This window comes from Manis pentadactyla, chromosome 1, assembly GCF_030020395.1.
Source record: "Manis pentadactyla isolate mManPen7 chromosome 1, mManPen7.hap1, whole genome shotgun sequence".
NCBI classification, from domain to species: Eukaryota; Metazoa; Chordata; class Mammalia; order Pholidota; family Manidae; genus Manis; species Manis pentadactyla.
Window position 1 is genome coordinate 113,389,745 of NC_080019.1, and position 20,504 is coordinate 113,410,248.

The 20,504-nt window shown below is 40.9% G+C and overlaps 1 protein-coding gene across 3 annotated transcripts in view; it reads right to left on the minus strand.

Moving 5' to 3' along the window:
• The window catches only part of MCF2L2 (MCF.2 cell line derived transforming sequence-like 2), a 274,274-nt gene that overhangs the window by 52,570 nt on the left and 201,200 nt on the right, over window positions 1-20,504 (minus strand). For all 3 annotated transcript variants that reach the window (XM_036926717.2, XM_036926715.2, XM_036926718.2), the window contains 5 exons: window positions 9,364-9,430; window positions 8,241-8,356; window positions 6,991-7,060; window positions 2,891-2,983; window positions 2,136-2,228 (listed from right to left, as the gene is read on the minus strand). In XM_036926717.2, the coding sequence (XP_036782612.2) occupies window positions 2,136-2,228; window positions 2,891-2,983; window positions 6,991-7,060; window positions 8,241-8,356; window positions 9,364-9,430 (439 nt within the window). The remainder of the gene's footprint in view (window positions 1-2,135; window positions 2,229-2,890; window positions 2,984-6,990; window positions 7,061-8,240; window positions 8,357-9,363; window positions 9,431-20,504) is intronic.

The window sequence follows — 20,504 nt, forward strand, 5'->3', positions numbered from 1 at the left end:
TTTGATAGGGTTTTTTTAAAAAAATTAATTTCTAAGAGCCCATTAGTAAGCATGCTGACCACCTGTCACATACCTTGCTAATAAAATATTTTCCCCAATTTTTCATATGTCTATTTTCAATGATATGATTTATCATTCTTTTACAATTTTTTTATGGTTAAAAAAGCTTTTCCACACCAGAATCATACGATTCTCTCTAAAGCCATGAGGTAACTGGGCCAACATCCATGTTCTCTCAAGGAAGCTGATGGGAGGCTCTGAAGAATGAGCTCCATTCCAGAATGTAAGAATACTGCAGATTTCTTTCTCTCTTCACAGGTGTGCCAAGAGTTTGAGCTTATTTTTCCAGGCACACAGCAAGCTTAGCTATGAGAAAAACAGGTCTCCTTGAGTAATCTCCCAGGATTTTGCCCTTCCAGGAATATTTTATAGTGATTCAGTCTCTTGTTTCCTCAGTGAAATGAAGCTAACAAAATCTTCGGAGTACTTTCAACATGTATTACCTCATTTAAAATTCCCCAAAAGCATAAAAGCATACCAGAAAAAAATGCTATTACTGCCTTCATTTTACAGGTGAGGAACCTGAGGCAGAGAGCGGTTAAGTAATTTGTCTGAGTTCACATAGTCTAGAGGCAGCAGAGCCCAGATGCACACCCAGGATGTCTATTGCTGAGTCTGTGTTTCTAGTTAGTATGCTCTGTAGCCCTCCACATATGGTACAGAATTTAGCTATTGCAACAACATAGGATCTATGGGAAAATGAGCCCTTCAGGGCCTGATGCACCCAGGCTGAGGCTGTGAAGACCCCCACTTAGGCCCTGGTCCCTCCTCACTGGGCCCAGTGGTGGGACTTCTAAAGCTGGAACAAGAGTGAAGATGAGAAAGAGGCATAAGAGGCTCTAACTGAACACTGAGTGAAAACATGCTCACAGACGTTGCTTGCGGAGGGCAGCAGAGGGTCATCACCCTCATTCCCATGCTGGTGTGATGTCTCCACGCATAAAGCTTCCTGGGGGTCAGTACTGAGGTTCTCTCATGTGCATTACTCACTTGCTCCTCACAGCAGTCCCGTGTGAGAGGTTCTAGTATCCTCATTTGACACATGAGAATACCAAGGCCTAAGAGGTCCAGTAACCCTAAACTGGCAACGGCAGAGCCGGTCCCACTGAGGCTGGGACTGCGACGTGAAGGTAATCAGGGTAACATTTTCTGAGGGCAGAATATTGGGTAATGCGCTTAACCTCCCCTCCCTCAGTTTCTTAAAATTCCAGGGCCTTTCTGGCATATCTGTAGGATTGAGAAATACACGTGGCAGGCACCCAGTAAACAACAGCAGGGCTTTATTTTTTATTGAGAAATAGTCATCACTGGACAAGAGCTGCATATAGATGTTAATTCAAAACCAACTTGGAGAAATGGCCCAAACCTTTCCCTCCTCTCAGAGGTGGGGAGCAAGCCAGACAGAACCTCCTGTCCTGTTAGGGTGTCTGGCAATGCTCTCCTGCAGGCATGCTGCTGTCAGAGAGAGAAAGAGCCACCTGAGGTCTAGCAGAGCAGAAGGTGTTATGCTGCCCTTGAGAAAGATCTTCAGTCTAGGGGTACAGGCAGATGTGGCAAAAGGAGAGGAGACTTCAGTTGTGCCTTCTCCCTTACATTGTTTTAATGCACATAAAATAACGACTTTGGGGGAAAAAAAGCACCTCTTGTTTGAAGCTCCTTGCCTCATCTCAAAATCTTAAAATGGAGCAGATGATATCTTACCTGTAGATATTGTACATGAGAGTAGGGGCTCTGGCTGCCTCCCCACCCTCTCAGCTGCCAGCAGCGTGGCAGCATCCTTTTTTCCCCATTTGCTCCCAAGGACCCCTCCTCCCCTAAACAGACTTTCTTGATCCAGCCTTAGACTGCATGCTGGACTAGCGAGCTCCCAAGTGCCCTTCAACTTTATGGTTCTTTGGCCTTACTCCTCATTGAGGAGGGCTGCTTTAGACTCAGGGGACAGAAAAAGCCTGATGGATAGGCATATCTTCACCTTTGGTAGATGAAGTCATAACTCTGCATGTCTAAGGAAAAGAGCACCATAGTGCAAGCATCGGCTTTCTCAGCACAGGAAAGCACCATCTCACTGACTTTACCTTCAGTAGCATCTGGTATTGTGTAAGCCTGTGGCTTGGTCCTCTAAGGTACTTAAAAAGAGGGAGCTTGTGATCCAACTGGCGCTGGCATACCTTTAAAAGTCAAACAGAAACAACTTGAAACCAAGCAAAGAACACACACAGAGAACAGAAGTGGATGTGTTTAAATACAAGGTGGGGACTGGGTCTTCACAGGGAAGAGGGGGAGCAGGACTGACCAGTCTCACATTGTTCAGGGTTGTCTGGTTCCTCAGGAACACATGTGAGATGAGAGAAAGGGGCAAGGGGGTGGCTCGGCTGATATGTACAGGCGCTAGAGAAGGAGGACCACTGGTTTCTTTTAGGAAGCAAGTCCTCTAGATGACAGTGGGTGCCTGAAATCCTTCTGAAAAGGAGGCAGCCCGTCTTTGAGTTGGGGTCATTTTGAGTCTGGAGGGTACATGATGGCCTACTGATATCATTCCAGGGAGCCCCAAAGTGTGACCTTTTTGACTTAATTCCATTTTTAAAAACCCATCCTAGACGAGGTCTGTTTTGTTCACCAGGCCTCAGCCAATCCTTGCAGGCCTGTCCCATAGAGCCCTAAGGGAAACTTGCAATGTGTTAATTCAAAATAGGAGAGACTTTTAATAAACACAACCCCCAATGCCAGATTCCTCTGCTTAGTTCATAGCTTTGATTACTTAAAAATTTTAATGTACATAATATTGTGCAGGGAAAACAATTTGTGGGAGACTTTGTAATCTCAATGTTACCCCAAAGTAGGCACAGTCTTGACATTCTTGCCAGATTGCCCTTGCTCGGGGCAGATTCTTATGGTATTTAAAATATATTTGAAGATCTTCTTTCTGAGTGGGGAAAAATTAGAAATTAATCAGCATTTTTTAGTAAGTGGACCGGATAATACGATTTATACATTCATTTAACAAGCCTGAGTACTTTCAGTATGGAAGGAACTGGGGAATGCATGATAAATAACCTTATACTGGCGGGGAGGCAAAAGAGAGGGCTATAAACAATGGTCAGTACTAAACACAGATAGGAGCAGAGTGCTGTGGGAGCAACTGCGGGTCTCTGATAAATAAATAAGTAAATTCATGAACAGGAGTTGGTCTTTATCTTTATCCTTCCTCCTCTGCTCTTATCCAGGACAGCAATGTCTCACAAACAGCTGTGTAGTGAGTGACGAAACGGTGAGAAAAAGTGCTGGTCGCTGATGGCCCCTGCCTTCTCTCGTCCCACCTTCAGTCTGCAGCACCGGGCCACAGACAGGCACAGCTAGGTGACCACCTTGCAGTTAGAGATCCCGAGGGATTCCCAGTGCTGTGCGACCTATATTCTCATCGTATCAAAGACCCAGAGAGGTGGGTATACATCTGCCAATATTTCAGTTAGAAAGGATATGACTTTATATAGAAAGGCTTGACTCCACGCCTATGGAATCAGCGTGCAGCTTTATCGGCTCCATCGGGAGACCCCCGCCCACAGCAGCTCATTCGCCACAGAACCCGGGCTGCCTTGGCGGGGAAGCCCCTGGAGCCGTTTCGTGTGCATTTCCGGGTCCCTATCTTCCTGCTCAGGTCAACTCTTGATGTCCTTCATGTGGACACCACGGGTCATTTTTTTTCCCCTCACAGCTTTAACTACATCTAGTCTACTTGTAAACACCCTGCTGTAGTGAATGATTTTCATTTCTGTTGCTCTTCCCTTCTGATGGACTGTAAGTGGTCTTTTCACATTACTTCAAGAACTACAACAATGCTGTCCTTTGCCTTTCTCCAGAAAAAATTACACACACACACACATACACACACACACCCATATCTGGGATGGGAGGCCCTTCAGAAATGTTGTTCAGACTGGTTAAGGAACTAGAATAATAATTCAGAGCTTAACAATCACAGATGCATTATTCATTCACTCATGAACTATCTAGCGGGTGCTCTCTATGCGCCAGGCACTGTGCTAAGTACAGTTTGTTAGACTCAGTGGCCCCAGCAGCACAGTGGTCCAGCCATGGTAACATTCCTGCCATACTGAAGGCCCAGCTTACAGAATACTACAAATTCATTAAGGCATCTTATCTGCATTTGATCTGTCAGAGCACAGAGACACTGACCTTTAGCTCCTAAAAGAATTCAAGGTTTCACTGCCTTCAACACTCACCACCAGAAGACACTCAGAAGCTGGAAGAGACTTTGGAGATCCAGCCTCCCAGACAGTGAAATGTCTTCAAAAGTCAGCCGCCTTTCCCCAGGGACCTCTCAGGGACCTGGATGCTGAGCTGAACCCTGCACTCCCCAAACCTTCACCCCTTGGTCCTGTGTCTGTGTGTTGAACACCACAGAACATAACAGGCCGCCAAGTACCAAAACACAACTAGTGACCTAAATTTGCCCTTCAATGGAAAATTCCTTAGAGAAAGGATGCATACTAACTAGCAGTATATGAAAGTGCCTGATGTACCTCACTCCTTATAGAATAAATTAGGAGGCTAAAAAAAAATAGCTACCGAAAACTCACAGGCACACAGGGGAGACATGACTGCTGATGGGTTAAGACTGTGGGCTCTGATGGTGGATGGCCCATGTTCAGTTCTTGGCTTTGTCATTTACAAACTATATGGCCTGAAGTCAGGTGCTCAACCTTCCTGTACTTCCATTTTCTCATCTGTTAAATGGGCTACAATAGCAGTTAATTCCTATGATTGCTGTGAGATTAAATGAGATGATGTATAGAAACCTTTCAGCAAATGCCTGATGCATGCACAGTACCCAGCAAATGGTAGCTATTATCAAAGCACTTCGTACTTTGTAGAGAGAGCCCTTCTGCATGCACTGTATTTTACTTGGTTTCACAACAACTTTACATATTGGTATTATTAAGTCTGTTATATGGAAGACAAAAGTGAGAGTCCAAGAGTTTAAGTGATTTACTTGAGGTCATGCAGATAGCAAGTGGCTCGACTTAGATAAGAATTTATGTTTTCTGAGTCCCATCTCAGTGTTTTTTCTACCACACCCTGTGAGATCTCAGAGCAAGTGAAACTCAAAGTAAACTGCTGACAATATTACGCTATACACAGAGCTTGGTCTCTGGGGCAGAATCTTCCTGGATGCTACAGGCTATAAGAGTCTGATTAAAACACTTGGCCAGAGCAATATTTCAAAATTCATTTCCATGATTCGTGAAATTCTACAAATATTATTGAGAAAAAGGTGAATTGCTGTAGTAAATAAAGGGTGATGGGCTCACCTTTTTGGCTAATAACAAGTTTTTGCACAACAGCAGCCAATTCTCCCAAAGATTTTCAAAGATTAGGTCATTGTGGTTTTTAATTACTCCATTTGTCCCAGACTGATAACCTTGTGCTTGATAAAAATCTATTACCTGTATTTTGTCTCCAATATCATAAATCACATGGGATTACAATCAGAGTTTTTGGTCTGGATTAATGATTTCTGATGTTTCTCCCAACATGGGGGATTAAACAAATTTTGTAAAACTTTAGGAGAGGAATTCTTCTAAGGAAAAAATTTAGCTAGCAATTCCCTGACCATTTCCTCATACTTGGATAATTTCTTTTTTTATGATATCCATTTTTCCTCCCACAGGTATTTGGCCTTTTTTCTCATTCAACAACTTAAATGTTTTTGCCATGGCATAAGCAATTATAAAATATTTCTAAGCTCTGAAACCAGACTTCACATTGTTAGTTTGATGAGTGTAAAACTGAAAAACTGTATAAAACACTAATAATGCTGTAAAGGCTATTCAAAAAGAAGTTAATTAGATTGAATACAACAGAGCTTTTAGTGTATCTGGAATTCTGGCATTTGATGAAAAATCTATGATGGAGCTGTCATGGGAAGCCCATACAGGGCCATGCGAGGGGTCTCCTAGGCCAGAAGAGGCTCTGAGGGTTGAAGACTCTGTTTCTCCACTATAGTAAATATCTTGAAACCTGGGGACTTTCATCCACTTGCTTTCAGTTTATCTTAAGTACTGCTCTCAGACTTATCAGCCATAATTTGGGTTGTCTAAAAAATTTAAGTCGTTTGATCTGTTTTCCCAGGCTCATAAAAAGAAAAACAAGGAAGAAAATGAAAAGAAGGGCTAGTTGGGAGAGAGAGGACAGGGGAAAGCCTTCAGAAGCAGAGGGCACCAGGGTCATCTGTACAGTCCTCTGAAAGGGGGTGGTGTGGGGAAAACAGTCCTCTGTGCCAGTTCCCAGGGAGCACCACTGGCCCAAACAGCTTGTTTACTGCCCAAAGCTGGGGTGAAGAACCAGCCAGGGGAAGAGGTCAGCGTGGTGGTGGTGGGGAAGTAGTCAGAGGTTTGGTGTTATGGGACAGGAAATTCACAAATTGGGTGCTAAACATAGGAGAGGCTGTAGAATTAACATTTTCTAACCATCCTCTGTGGTGTAAGAAATAAGATGGGAGAAAATACGTTTTCTGAGATTTTTAGTTCAGCATCAGTACTTCCCTTGAGAGTGTTAATATAATTTTAGTGAGGAATTTTAGCCTGCTGTGTGATTATTGTCCTAAAACAGTTAGCTCAGTCATTCAGAAGAGGATCATGTGCTTTAGAAGGCCTGGGGGGACCAGACTTCTATTTCATCAGACTTTGCAGGAAGCCAGGCTTGTAAATTGTTCCCACCTACCAGTGTGAGCTCAAAGAGGACTCAAGGCACACTGGGTGAAGACTGCAAAGGACTCCTGCTTTGCTTTCAAAAGGCAGGTATAAGTGGTCAGATCATGGACATTTCCATTTGCCCTTGCCTCTTACACAGAAAATTCAAGGCGGACTTTAATCACATGGTTCTTTTGATTTATAGGGAACATAGACTTACTCTCTTGAGAAAGCAACGTGCCAGAAGTTCAGTGTTTTCAGTGCATTTTTCCAACTCTTTTAGAAAAGTCCTAGGGAAAGAAAAGTACAAAGCTTTCATTTGTACATGTTAGGGAGTTAATTTTTTTTTTTTAAGTGAAATCACATACGTTTTTAAGAGCTCCCTAGAAAAATGCTGTTTTCCAGGCTTTATTGCTCTTGCATCTTCAACATGATTGTTTATTGCATCTTCAACACACTGATTTTGGGGGAAAAATGTTTCCTGTGACATTACTAGAATTCCCTGAAGCCACCCACAGCTATCTGATTCATTCTAAGCACTAGCCATAGACAGGCTGGGTGCTGAGTGATAATGTTACTAGGGATGGGATTGCTGCTACATGCAAGTGCTGCCAGTACGGCCACCACTTGGGAGCTTACTGTAAGCTGGGCATAAGCTAAGTGCCTCACAAACAATATCTCACTTAATCCCCCACCAAACCTTGCAAGACAGGATTTCATAATATAAAACCTGAGGCTCAAAGAAGCTGAATAACTTCTTCAGGGAAAGTAGCAGAAATGGGGTTTCCATTCCAGTTTTGTGTCTGACCAATGGACAAGAGATGTGGTTAGGAAACAACTGTGGTTCAGTGCACCAAGCAGTCTTTTCTCATCCACCAACTAGGTATGTGATCTCGGGGTCATTAAAGTGAGCAAAGTAAGTAAATGAGCAGCAGGTTCCTCATCTGTGAAATGAAAGGGCTGGAAGATGATTTCTAAAGTCCCTTCCTCCCCTAGTTCCCTAGAACTCAACATCCAAGCAGCCCTGGGCTAAAAGGACTTGTTTGACCAGTTAGCATTTTCTAACACCCTAGTTCCCAGCACCACCTGATGATAATAGCTGTGTGGACTGCGTGTCTGGGCCATCTTTGCATTCCTGATGCTGAGCACAGAGCCTGGCACAGAACAGGTGCTCAATAAATGCTGACACATAAATAGATAAACAGGCAAAGGAACACACAAATGAATACATTAATGCCTGACACCTAATACATGCTCCATTAATGTCTTTTCTCTTCTTCCTCGGGGATCTTGTGCCATTTCTCTCCTCATTCTCATCCCATTCCACCCCATCCCTACCTCATTCACTGACTCTGGGCTATGTGCTTAAGCCTGGAAATGGCTAAGCACTTTCTTCCCCAAATTTTACCCTTCTGATTTCCACCCTTCTCTTACTTTCCATTTTCCCTGATAATTTGAATTATTATATACCTGCTGTGAAATTCATAAAGTTCTCTAATATTTCCAAAGAGAAAGTCCTTGTTATTCTGAAGAACATCTGGAATCAGATGCTTCAGCCAAATAAAGTCCATTGGCATGATATATCCCTGCAAAGGTAGAAACAAGGTAGGTTTTTACAGATAGGAACAGAAGAGATTATCTGAATTAGCTATTTGAGGGGCCAAAACTTGAATAAAGTAATTGGGGAATATGGCACACATATTTCCTGACAATTTGCTGGAATGCCAAATATTTCTTTTGATGTTATTTTCCTCACTTATCAATCCTCAGAAGATGTTAAATGGCAATGATGATAAAATGGCATTTTTATAGGAAGCACAAATATATGTTTAAGATAGTTGTCACAGAAGTCAAATATGAAAGGAAAAAAATTACCCATTGCTTTATGACCTGATGCAATTATTATTGATTTATTGTATTTCCTTCAAAGGCTTATTTTACATTATAATAGTATACTCATAACTTGTATTGCTTTCCATATATACTTTAGACTCTGCTTGTAAATTTCTACATATATTGTATTGACAAGCATTTTTTCAGGGTTGCTACATACTATTAAAAATAGTTATTTTGTAATAGTTGAATATTTCATTTAGCATGTATTTCACACTTTAATGACCTTTCTCTTTTTTATTGGACATTTAGCTTCTGATATTTTATTGTAAAAAAATTCTATCGTAACTTTGTACATATGGCTTATTCCTCAAGATTATTCCCTTAGGGTAAGTACACATTTTTCACTCTCAAGCAAAAAAAAGAAAAAAAAAGTGCTACATAAAACAATAAGAAACAATTCCCCTTTATTAAATTATCAAAGACATTTGAATTATATCCATTATTGGCAAGCATGTGCTGAACCTAACTGGGCATTTCTAGACTCAGTATGAATGGCACAGTCCTCTGGAAGTGATTTGGTTGCATGGCTCAACAGTCATAGGAATGTTCTTATTCCCACTGGAAAGACTTACGATATTATAAGACCTGAAACCTCGGTGGGAATTCTACAGACATATGGCAACTATTTTGAGTCTCTTTGCACAACAAAACATCTCCAGTTGGAACATGTGCTTAACACCCCCTCCCATCTACTTACATCAATTATGCTCTTGATCTCTTTTATATAACTGTCTTCAGTTTCAAGCAAATCACATATAATGCGCCTGAATCACAGCCACACGTGGGTAGATGAAAGAGAAAGAGAGGGGTGAGTTTGTTAGAATTCTTTTAGAATAACATTCACCAATACAATTCCCCTTACTGGCTCACCTACTTGGGTTGTGGTCAGTTCATCATTTCTACTGAACACTCAAGGCCCACATCTCACAAAAGCATGCTCTGATCATACTGATATAAGAAGAAATGGTAAGGTTAGAGGGCTTTAAATCCATCTGGGCAGCCAGCAAATGACCTATCCTCCAGAGAGCCATAGATAGCATGGGGGTCAAGAGGGCAGAACTGGAGTTAGAAATACCAGGTTTGGATCCTCAGTCAGGAAGGACTGCCTGACCTCTACACTGTATGTATAGTTTCCTAGATTTTCTCTCCAGCTTTCTGCTGTTTCATTGCTCACATCAAGATCTTTGACCCACATGAATGTATTTTGTTGCAGATAGGGTTAGATGGATGCCAGTCATGCCCTCTTCCTCTGGCATGTGATGTTTCTGTGTGACAGATTTCTTCAGCCGGAAGACATGAGCTCTGATTGCCTCCCTTGAGGAAGGCAGGTGGCAGATGTGGCAGGCAGAATTCTAGGATGGCCCCCAAGATTCCTAGCTCCTGGTGTACACACACCCAGTGTACACCCAGTTACTCAATCAAACACTAATTTGGTGCTGCTGTGAAGGGATTTTGCCATTGTGTTTTGTTCCAAATCAGTTGACTTTAAGACAGGTAGATTACCTTGCTGGGCGGGCCTGTACTAATCACATGAACTCCTCAGATATGGGTCTAAGAGTCAGAGAGGCTGGAAGCATGGGATGGATTTGACACAAAGGATATTCTCTTTGCTGGCTTGGAGATGAAGGGGCCACATGGCCAGGAAAACAGGCAGCCTCTTGGTATTGAGAATGGCTCCCAGGTGACAGTCAGCAAGGAAACAGGGACTTCAGTCCTACAATTGTAAGGAACTGAATGCTGACACAACCACATGAACTTAGAAAAGGACACCAAATACAGCAGGCCAGCACCTTGATGTTGGCTCTGTGGGACAGGCACAAAAAGCCAGTCATGCTGTGCCCACACTCCTGGCCCAGGGCAACTGTGAGCTGAGCTGCTAAGTCTGTGGTCATTTTTTGTAGCAAGAGAAAACTAATTGAAGAGTGAGGCCAGTCTCACATCTATCTCCAGACAGTTTTCTTTCTTTCCTCAGGCTGTGTAGCCACAGATTATTTTTCGGGCATTCTCAAGAGAGTCAGTGTTTATGTAAGTGTTCATGTATAGAATACATACATTTATGGTTACCTATGAACTGTTGGTGGGTTATCTATCCTAGGTTATCTATGCCATGCTGTGTGTAGAATGGCAGCAGGCTTAAGCATGACCTATCCTAGTAAAGGATTTCTTTTCTCTCATAAAATGGATTATGGAGAGGGACAAATAATCAAAGTGCATAACAGGAAATTCATGAAAACATACAAATGGCTATTAGTTTTATGAAAAAAATGCTCAGTGCACACTAATCCAACAAAGGCATAGAAAAAAGAAGTATGAATGGCAGAGATTTCATATCTCAAAGGAAGACTGATAGATGAAGATGTGGAAATATGGACAATATTAGTGGAAGTATAAATTTATGCAAGGTAACTTGGAAATATCTCATCAAAATTTAAAACACATGCTCTTTGACTCAGCAATATCATGAATTTCCAATAATGTTAATTGCTGTCATTTGAACAATAGAACTTTAACAACAACCATATATAAACTGGAAATTACTATAATACACATCAATAAATTACAGTACATAAATATAATGTTGTGCCATGCAGTTTTTTTAAAAAAATGAAGCCAATTGAACCATGTTGATATGACAGTCCAGATATTTTAAGTGAATTTTAAAAAATCCAAGATGGAGAGCAGTATGCATAGCATCACTATTAGTGTAAAAATGAGTGTGTATACATACATATTGTAAAATTGTATGTGCTTAGAAAATTTACGCAAAGAAACTTAAGACATTGTTAACTGTGGTGAGTGACACTGAAGGCTAGAAATAGGGAAGGAAAATGTCTACATTTTACTTAACAACCTTCTACAATCTTTGATTTTTAGAAAATTAAACATTTATCCCTTTTATAATTAAAAAGTTAATTTTAATATAATTAAAAATTTTATTTTTTATGATTTAATTTTTATAATTTTTATAATTTAAAAATGGTTTTTATGACATTTTACAATGAATGTTACTGGAAGTAATGCATATAAGTCCCATTTGAGAGAGAGAAATAAATCCAACAATTCACATATTTTATAGTTCAATAATTATTCCTTCCTAAAATGACTATTTTTGTACTTATTTATAAATGCTTATTATAAGACAAGACTGATTTAAAGGATAGCCACTGACAGAGGATACAATTTTAAGAAGTATAAAGAGTATCAAAAAGTTACTTTAAGATCATACTTAGTTAACAAGAGTCACTGATTTATTAGTTTCCTTTGCTTTTTACAAATCATGCTGAAATGATGAGAGCTCTGTGTCAGAAGGAACTACAGGCCTCAAGATCCATCTGCTTCTATGAGCCATGACATCAAGTAGGACCAGAGCAAGAGTTAAGCATTTCCAGAAATCCAGAGTATAGCCAGCCTCTTATGACCTCATGAAGTACTGGCTTAAGCCACTTGGCAACTCTGTTTAAGGGTGTATTATTGACAATTAAGTGAAATAAGTGAAGTCAGAAGGCAGAAATAACTAGGTGATAGGCAGAAATCAATTTTATTATTGAACAATGATGTAAGAATTTAGAGACTCTCAGGAGTTTTTAGTAATCTGACACAAGAAAATATTCACAACTCAGAAGAAAAAAAAACCTTGTCAGGTTGTGGACCAGTTCATAGTTTGGAAAACACTCTAGAAATCTCATTCAACTGCTTCATTTTACTTGTTTGAGTGTAACAGATAAATCCCAATGATAGAAGTCCCCTGAACACTCGGTAGCCCACATTTCAGTTCAAATTTAAAAAAAAAAAAAGAGTCTTCCCACCACTGGTATGAGATTCTTTTTTCTTCCCTGTTTTCCTTTGAAATAACTTTATAACATAGGAGAAAATTTATGATGCTTATGATTGCCTGCTTTACTATTTCAAAGCATATAACTTTGTTCACAGAAAAAGATCTCAAGGATTTAACATCTAAGGTCATCAAATATATTACAATGGAGATGAAGAATAGAAAACATTGGCAGTACTCAAGTATAATTTAAAATCCTTTAAACACCTAGAGCACTTTATGCCCTGATGACTATCTACCCAGAGAAGGAGCACTGTAATTACAATACCAAATGGAGTTGAAGATGTCAGATAAGCTTGCACTCCAGTATTCTACATTACAGTACATGTGGCATTTTGTTTTACATTTAAATTGGACCCCCCCATCCCTCTGACCCCTTGTCCCCAGGTCATTAAGAAAGAAATGAAGGCTTACAGTTTTAAGAGATGATTTCTTCTCTGAAGCCATATTTCAAAGTAGCATAAAAAAACAGAGCTTTGGATATCTATTTTCATTCTATAACACACCTCATGTTTGTTTCTGATGACACTATTACCAAAAGGCAAGAATGGAATCTTTTTAAAAAAATGAATGCAATTCTGTTTGGTAAGCAAGATCATTACAGTGCATACATGTTAGGATTTTCTGATAAGTTTCTTCTTCGGCCTTGCATCCTAATCTGTTCCCCCTTTCAAACTACTCTCCCCACCCCCCCACCGTGTTTCCCCCTTCCCCCCACCCCTGCCAAATCCAATGCATTTCCCTGCTTTCCAATAGAAAAGTATCCTTTTGGGAACCAGCCTGTCAGAAGTTTATTTTTGCTCATTAATTGTCAACACAACTTGACATCAAGTTTTCATATACTTCTCACATGATAGATCACATCATACACATCAGAAAGTATTACACATTTTCACTTTATAAAAATTAGTTTTCATCTAATACCCTCTTTGCTAAATTGAAAGGTCTCTTCTTACCCCTCTCAAAATCTAGAGCATCTGACATAATGGATATTTACCTTCTTAAACCTTGCTCTTCCGTTGGTTTCTCTTCATTATTCAATCTTCATTTCACCACCCTCCTGTTTCTCCTCTATTCCCAACTTGCTTCATCTTCCTCCTCCTGTCTAATGTTGCTGCTTCCAAAGGTTGAACTCAGGTATCCAGCTTCCTTCCTCACTCTGTACCCATGCTGTTGACTCTCCCACATCTTTGTCTTCCTCCTAGATCTTTGGTCATGCTTAAGCCTGCTGCCATTCTACACACAGCATCTACATCATCACCTGGACACCTCTCAGACACCTTTATCACCTCATGTTGAAACAGAACTCATTAGACAGAAATAGCAGATCTGTGGAATGCCATTTTCCTAGGGTCCCTAAAACAGTTGTCATTTTAAACCCCTCCCTACCATTTTCATCTATATAATCAGTCTGTCATCAAGACTCACCATTTATCTCTCAACATGCCTCCTGGAGCCACTGCTACTTCTCCATTTCTGGTGCTACCAATACAGAGCAAACTCTCCATTCCTCTCATCTTGAAAACCTTGGTGCCTTACGAGTAACTCAGGCTTGCCTCTGAGATCTCATTCCAAACAATCTATTTTGCAGACCACCGGCCTCTGCTCTTCCTAAAGCTCCATTTCCATCATGCCATCATTTTCCTTCTTCAAAAACTTAAAAGAGCTTTTCAATTGCTCACAACTGCCAATGTTCCTTCCAGGATTTCAAAACTCTCCATACTGGTGATAAGAATCCACTTAGGGAGCTTCGTCTAAAGATAAATACAGACCTACAGATTGAGAATGGGGGGTGAGGTGGGTGGGGGCTACCATGGACTCTATAACTTTCACAAGCACCCCAGATGATTTAATGCAGATGTTTTGCTATTCAATTAAGTAACACTAATCTGACCCACTCCTTTTAGCCACCTCTCTATCTTTAATTAGGCTAGTGTTACTGTTATTTTACATTTTCTTTCCGTTCTAATCATTCTTGTAACCTCAGGTCCCATCCTACCTCTTCCATGAAAACTCTTTGTAATAGCTTCAGGTGACCTTAATACCAGAGTCTCCTCTTTGCTTCCCAGACAAAAATTATTAGATCCACTTACCAAACACTTATTGGCTCCCTACTGTGAACCAGGCATCATTATAGTCACTTGAGCTAGAGAAAAGTACCATAATTCTAGGCTTCAGTCAGCTCATTGTCTAATGGCAGAGACAGGAAACCAATGACACCGAAGCAGTGTGGTGAGTAACAGGCAGCAGGGGAGTCAGGCTCAGAGGAGGGGCCCTAACTGAACCAGGAGTACGGGACACACCGCCAGTTTTTAGCTGAACGATGCTTAAGCTGAGCTTAAAAAAGAAAGGAAGTGGTTGTCAAGCCAGGCTGCAGTGTAGACCAGATGTAGGAGCCCAGGGGGAAGGGTAGGAGACTGGCCAGCTGGGCGGGTAACTCCAGGAGCCTGTTTCATTAACCACAGAATAGGTACGGAGGGTTGACTTGGGAAAACACGTTCTTAGTTTTACCTCCTTCTTCGTTTTGATTAGGTGTTCTGTACTTACAGAACAAATCCCAGAGCTGCAAATGGTGACTATCTGAAGCACAGACCCATACAATGATCGTGTGAAATCAATGGGCTTTTTAAAGCATTAATTTAAAACCTAATGAATACAAATACCTCCCTTGCCCCGGGAAGGCTGAAAGTTGAGAGTTTTGCTCTGTAGCTGATGCCCCATCTGTTTCCTCTTCTTTTTTATCTCAGTTTCTATATTTTGTCTTACATTGATTAAATTTGATCTCATTACTCTGATGTGCTTAAACTACCTCAAATTCTTCTTGGAAGGGGATGGGGCATAAATAAATTTTTATTAAAGTTTATCTGGATGGATGGTCACTCTTTAATAAAATGTAACAAATAATGACAAAGTAATTTCATTCATACTTCACTTTTTTAAAGAGAGATTGATTGTAAATGCAATCCCATTAATCCTAACTCAACAATCATCTTCATTTGTATAACATTTTAAGGGATTATAAAGGTTTTTTAAATTGTGGAAAAATATACGTAACATAAAATTTACCACTTCAGCAATTTTTAAGAGTACAATTCAGTGGTGTTAAGTACACCGACAATATTGTACAACCATCATCAGAACGCTTCCATCATCCCAAACAGGAACTTTGTATCCATTAAACACTAACTCCCTATTTCTCCCTCCTCCTGAGCCCCTGGTAACTTCTATTCCACTTTCTGTCTTTATGAGTTTGCGTATCCTAAGTACCTGGAATCATAAAATATTCGTCCTTTTGTGTCTGGTTTATTTCTCTTAGCATAGTGTTTTACAAAGGTCATCCATGTTGTATAGCATGTGTCACAATTTCATTCCTGTTCAAGGCTGAATATCTTTCATTGTTTCTACAAACCACACTCTGTTCATCCATTCATCTGTTGACAGATTCTTGGGTTGTCCCCACCTTTTGGCTATTGTGCTATGAATACTGGTGTGCACATCTCTGTTTGACTCATTGCTTCCCATTCTTTTGGGTATATACCCTGAAGTGGAAATGCTGATCATATGGTAACTATATTTAATTTTTTGAGGAACCACCCTCCTGCTTTCACAGCAGTACCATTTTATACATATACCAGCCACACACCAGGTTTCTAGTTTTCTCCACCTCCTGGGTAACACTATTTTCCATTTTTTAAAATATAGCCACCCTAATAGGTACAGCCACCCTATTGCTCTATTAGTCCCTTTCCTCCCAAGGTTTGTTTGTTTATTTATTTAACATTATAGAAACTTATCTCTTAGAGATACTTGCTCCCTCTTTCTAGATTTCTTAGCCCTATATCTGCAGGGTCAAATAAGTATTATTGGACTTTATGACCTTAAACCATCAGACCAACCAAGACTGATTCATTAAATGTATATTTTTTAGATGACATGATTTATCAAGGACTTTAGAATTGGCTGTTTAGAAGTGCTGTTATAAGAAGAATCTCAGTATAGCAAAACTCTAACTCTTAATTAATAGTCCATATATTTTAAGTAGTACTCCATATAAATCCCAGGCAGTCCTATAACTGCCTTTTAGAATTGGTTTTGGGTGGAATTTGAATCACATATGCTTCATAAAGCAGGCAATGAGCACTTAGTAATTATTAACTATTAAGGGATATAAAAAAATTATACTTTAGTTGTCCCCTAAATTCTAGCAAACTGATGCTTAATCAAGTACAAAACTTCTAACATAATTAGATTGGGACCAGTCACATACCCCCCATGTCACAGTCAATAACTATTTTCTGAATATCTTCATGCATTTTTATTTTCTTCTTTTCCTCTGTACTTCCCCATCATAGGATCCAAACAGTTTTGCTCAGATTAGATGGCTGTGGCAGGGCTGGTGCCAATTGTCTTTTAAAATATGTATTAATTAGAGCACATTCAAGATTGTCCCTACACAAATGTCAGTCATTCACTCAATTTGGATACGACTTCCTCTTTAAGAGAGAAAATGGTGGAATTAGAGGCAGCCTCTTGCAACTTGGAACCCTGTATGGCCCTGCTAAGGTGTGGAGTGTATGTTTGATCTGCAGGTGGGGAAAGAAGAAGAAATACTGAGAGATCCATTTTCACGGGGTTGTAGGGGTCACTGTCAGAGGGGCTGTCTGAGTATTAGCAACACCTGTGGCAGCCTCATGCCCACTCCCCAGTCCTCTCCCCAACCGCCTCCCTAAGTGAGCCTCACCCTATCCACAACACAGCTCTAGTGAGCCAAGGAAGACACTACCAAGCAGGGGCTGCCTCTCCAAGACTGTCCTATCCCTTGGGCCCCTACTGAGGGTTAGACTGAGGACCCCTAAGAGATTCCCTGATGTGTTGATGTGGAAGGAGATGATCAGTTGAGGAGGGCCTCTCCCCGATGCAGAGGAGAAGAGAATGGAACACAGTAGGTTCAGAGAATGGCCTGTAGGTGTGCCTCCTTGTGCTGTCAGGTCCTTTCCTCTTTCAGCTTGGGTGTACATAGTATGGTTTCATCCAACTGCCAAGGTCCTGGAATTGTGGGAGATGCCGAATGGTGCCAAACCACAGGAGCAGAAGCAAGAGCCATAGGGAAGGGGCTTGTGTGCTTCTGGTGTCTGCTTTTGGTTCTTGATGGCATTGAAGGAGAAGTATACTGGGGCCATTGTACTGTGGATGAGGCTCCTTGGAATGAAAGTTTGATGACTATGGGAAGGATTCAGCAAAAATTCAACTCAACCAGCAGTTAATATGTATTCACTCTGTGCAAGGCATTGTGGGGGTTCTTCAGTGGAACTGGGGAGGAGCAGGATGTGGTCTCCATCCCAAGAGGTCTGAGGACTCTCAGAAGACTAGGGAAAACAGATCCACAATTTATACAGTGACAAAATGCCACTGACTGTTATTGACATGTGACACCCTGGGCTGGGTCCACTGGTGAGGAGGAGGAGGATTCTGGCCCTTGGGGCATTCAGGTACCATCCCTTCACTGGCTCACAAGTATATATTTGGATATTCCATTTCAGACATATTAACTCTAAGACTGATGTGACACATGTAAGTGAAGACATTCAAGTTTGGAGTTCAAATCTACACTAGATATATAAATCAGGGATGGATGATTTTATATAAATATATATGTATATAAGTATTTTAAATAAATATAAAAGGCAATGGATGAAATCACTGAGCAGCAAGTTTGGCAAGAAAAGAACACACAGAAGGGTGCTGGTAGGGTGGGGAAGGGGCTGTTGGGCAGTGAAGGAGGAGCACATAGCCATAGGGATGTTGCACTAATTTAACTGGTGATGCTGTATTAGCAGAAAATGTATTTCTGGAGATGTGAAACACGATAGGTCTTTTGGTAGTGACACTGTGTGGACACAGAATGAAGACCACCTCTGCCCGCTCACCAAGCAAGAGGAACTTTCTGCAGCCCAAGGTGTGCATGAGGAGGGCAGCTGTCCACCCAGCCCTGAGGATGACCCAGAGCCATGCTCAGCACTTCGCACACATGACTGCTTTTGTAGCTAGTCTTCACGGCACCCTTCCAAGCAGGAATTACCATGGGAACACTTGCCCAGATCCTGTGGGCAGCAGGAAGCTAGGTCAGGATTCCACCCCATCTCCCTCGGAGCCCAGGCCTCGCAGGAATGCTTGCTGGTTTCAGGAATGCTTGCAGGATACACACTCTGTGGTGCTTTGCATACATAGGACAGGACCTGCATGGGGTCTGTGATGATTATCTCATGTCTAAGAGAATCCAGAAAGAGCAAATTAAGCTGGACAAGTGAAGCCTGGCACTATGTTGATATGTTTCCATAGTGTGAGGCATGAAGCCAGTCAGTTATCAAGCCTGTTTCTCCTTTCACTATTTCAGTTACACAGGTCTCCTCTTTGGGTCTCTTTTACCCTCACCATCTCCTAGGCTCTCTTGTACGAGGGTTTCAGTCTTCACTCCCCACAACTGAAGACACATGCCCCATTGTTCTACTCTGTGCCCTTCTCTCCTGTACCTACTTCTCCCTCTGCTCTTTCCCTGCCTTATCTTGTCCCCTTTAAACCTAACCTGCAAATTGCAATTCCTCTTTTTTTTTCAAGTTTGCCACCTTTATGTTACAGGTTTCTCTTTCCAGTACTTTCCATAGTTCTCTAGTGCTCTGTGAAGCAAATTCCCGATGGTAAGATTCAGTCATTTATAAATCTAATCATAGCAGTCTTTGCTCATAAGCAGCTATCATGGCACTGAAGGTATGGTGACACTGTCCTTCGTGTTGGTCAAATCAGCATCACCACTATCATCTAATATTATTTCCAACTAATTTCAAAATTTTCATGCATTCTGTACTAATAAAAGAAACTGAGTACTTTGTTCTGTATCATCAAGTCTATCATACTCTTCCTCCCCCCTTGGGGTAGGATGGAGAGCCAGCCTGCTGTAGGAAATCCTCCCAGATGGGCAAAGGAGCCTCGCAGGCTGCTTGCTCCCTGCCCCGTGTGATGTGGGTATGTGTGGGGTGGGGGGGCACCATGTGATGCGTGTGTTCTAGGTCACTCTGCTCATCCCCATCGCTCATCCATACCCTCTCCCATCTTCCCACCAAAAGCCCCACATCCTCTTATCAATCTCCTGACTTACTTTTGAAATCACTTATTTGTCTGGTATGTCTAGCTGTATGTAAAATGATGTGAATATGTCATTTTTATGTTTTCCAACGTTCAGGTCAGTTTGTATTTCTTGTGGGTACAGTCCTATGTGTTCCTGTATGTGGTACACATATGTGTGGACATGTGGACCTATGCAGGGCTAGTTTCAAACAACCTGAAAGGAATATAAGGGTAATTGAACATTTGCATATAAATACAACATTTACATATGATTAGCTGGGGGGAAATTGTATGTGAAATTATGGTTGGAGTTTTATTTCCCATAAGTAAAGGGAGGCCTTTTGCACTGTACTGAGAGTGAATCAGATTATTTATGGGTCATTGTCAGGGACTCCCTTACAAGCTACAGTATATAAATAATTCTGTGGTCTGACGTGCATATGGCACTACATACAGTCTCTGAGCTGATAAGAGCAGTGCTGAGCCACATTCTCTACAGGTAATGAAAATAATTGCATGGTTGAAAATATGCTGAAGAGCTTAAAGTATGCAAATACAAAACATCCTAAAACTTTAGTTAGAAATACAATGTTGTGTTTACAGTTTCAAACTCTGATTCAGTAATCTACTTTTAATGCATTACCTGTCTTATTCCTTTTACAATAACAAAGCCAAAGCTTTTCTTTTACTTAACTAATTGGGTTAATCTTTTGTTTTCTGTCATGTTCTGACAATTACAATGATAATGTTCTATTAGGGGACGTCAAGAACAATATTTGGGGAGCAAGAAGCCAAACCCATAAATAATATATTTCTAATCTCTTTCCTTGCTAGACACTTACATTCTGATTTCGTCTAGTAATGAGCATTAGGTATTTTGGACG